This window comes from Pseudoliparis swirei, chromosome 10 (genome assembly GCF_029220125.1).
Source record: "Pseudoliparis swirei isolate HS2019 ecotype Mariana Trench chromosome 10, NWPU_hadal_v1, whole genome shotgun sequence".
NCBI classification, from domain to species: Eukaryota; Metazoa; Chordata; class Actinopteri; order Perciformes; family Liparidae; genus Pseudoliparis; species Pseudoliparis swirei.
This window is the reverse complement of record NC_079397.1, coordinates 9,299,073-9,300,917: the sequence shown is the minus strand read 5'-3', so window position 1 is coordinate 9,300,917 and position 1,845 is coordinate 9,299,073. Positions and strand designations below refer to the sequence as shown.

Sequence of the window (1,845 nt, the reverse complement as noted above, 5' to 3'; positions counted from 1 at the left end):
CCCAGGTGCCCTCTCCATGGCCCGAATGCCCTCACCCCAAATGCCCTCAGAGCACTCCAGCATGTCCAGCAGCCCCGAGCCCAACGCCAACCACCACCACCACCACCACCACCAGAACCCCCACATGGCTGGCCTGAAGGGGGAGGAGCCGCGAATCAAGCAGGAGGAGCTGCGGCTGGACGACAGCAACGGCGACGCGTACAACGACTTCGAATACGAGGAAGAGGAAGCGGAGTACGCCAGCGACAACGAGAACAACATCGCCCAATAGGGCGGCGCCGGCAGACGCCTAATTAGAAAAGCCAATCACCGCTGAATACCCCCCCGCACCCCCCCCCCCTCCCCCTTCCCGCACGCCGTCCCGCCGAACCCACCAATCAGGAAGAAAAACCTTTTTATTTTTTTGCCAATCACCTTCCGTCCCGATCTCACAACCCCGACTAACGTGGACTCTTCTAACAGAGCCAAGACCCTCCCACTGGAGTCCTGATACCAGCATCTGATCAATCAACGGAAGCACAGGACCTGTCACTCACACTGACTGTTACACCAACTGGAGTCTGGGTGGACGAGACGACCGAGCCCGCCTCCGGCGCTTGCTGAGGAATATTCAAATACTACTGCGAGATTATTTTTTTTTGGAGTGTAATGCCACGAATGAGGAGAAATCAAAATCACACTCAAAGAGCAAAACCTTGTAGACCCCGTTTGTAGAAATGGAGACATTTAAAAAAAAAAAAAAGACTGATCAGCGGACCTGTCAGAGGCTTAACAGATGACACTTTAAGATGGCGGACCTGTTTATTATCAAGAGACACTTTTTTGTTCTTTGGTTCTATAATATTCTCACTCAGGTACACGGTGCCAATAAGTGGCTTGTGAATGTGATTTGTTGTTTTTTGTGCTACAAGTTTGAATAATAGAAAAAAGAGACTTTCCTTTTTCCCCCCCTTTTTTGTTGTAAAGCACCTGACAGATTATCAGACATGTTTATTTTTAACGGAAACATATCTTCGACCTCTCAGTGTGCTGTCGGCTGTCAGACCCTTTATTATTCTCCGTGTTGTTGTGACCGTCGCCCCCCCCCGACTGGGTCGGTCCAACGTGGGCTGACCAGTGCAGCGTGGACTCTCCCACTTTGAGGAGACGGGGGGGGGGGGGGGGGGGGAGTCTCTGGCGCCCCGGAGAGGAAACGAAAAGCACTCTCGCCGACTCGCTCCGTCCCTCCATCTCGAGAAAACATCAGTGCGACACACTCGAGTGTGTCGGCGTGTGCGTAGATTCTCATTCTCAGTGCGAGAAGAAGGCTCAAAACACAGAGACGGAAAGACAGGCTTACACTGCTGCTGTTTATTAATTATTACAAATACACACACACACACACACACACACACACAAACACACACAGCTGTTGTTCTGTCCCTCAGTGTGGTCCTGCTCCCGCCAATCAACATCTTCTCGCTGCCCCCAGTGGGCGGAGCTACAGCAGCCAGTCAGTGTTTCTGTTCGTATTTTGAATACTGTATTTTATTTTCTCTTCAAACTGCCTCTAGTCTAATAATATTATTAACAATAATTATAAAGATGGTCAGCGGTTCCTAAGTTTAGTAAGTTATGTACAGTATAATTTATATTTTCCTCTTTATTGGGTTTTTATGACCATATGAAACTATGACAGTCAATGAAACATTATTCTATTTAGCTGGTAGGTATTTAGATCTAAACATTGTCATTTTACGTTGCTTTGTTTTGCATTTGTTGGTTCCCTTTTCTTTTCTTTTTTTTCGACGCGTTCGTTTTGTATTAATCCTGCGGACGGCGGGGCGGGCGGGGTCAGGCCAGCGA

General features: G+C 48.9%; 1 protein-coding gene across 23 annotated transcripts in view; it reads left to right on the top strand.

The window, feature by feature from the left end:
* The window catches only part of sox5 (SRY-box transcription factor 5), a 225,593-nt gene extending 224,655 nt beyond the window's left edge, over positions 1-938 (top strand). For 22 of the 23 annotated variants that reach the window (XM_056424351.1, XM_056424349.1, XM_056424355.1 and 19 more), the window contains one exon: positions 1-938. This exon is cut by the window's left edge and continues 42 nt beyond it. In XM_056424351.1, coding sequence (XP_056280326.1) covers positions 1-271 — 271 coding nt within the window. In that variant the 3' untranslated portion in view covers positions 272-938. The other variant, XM_056424363.1, reaches the window with a different exon arrangement.
* The last annotated feature ends 907 nt before the right edge of the window (positions 939-1,845 follow it).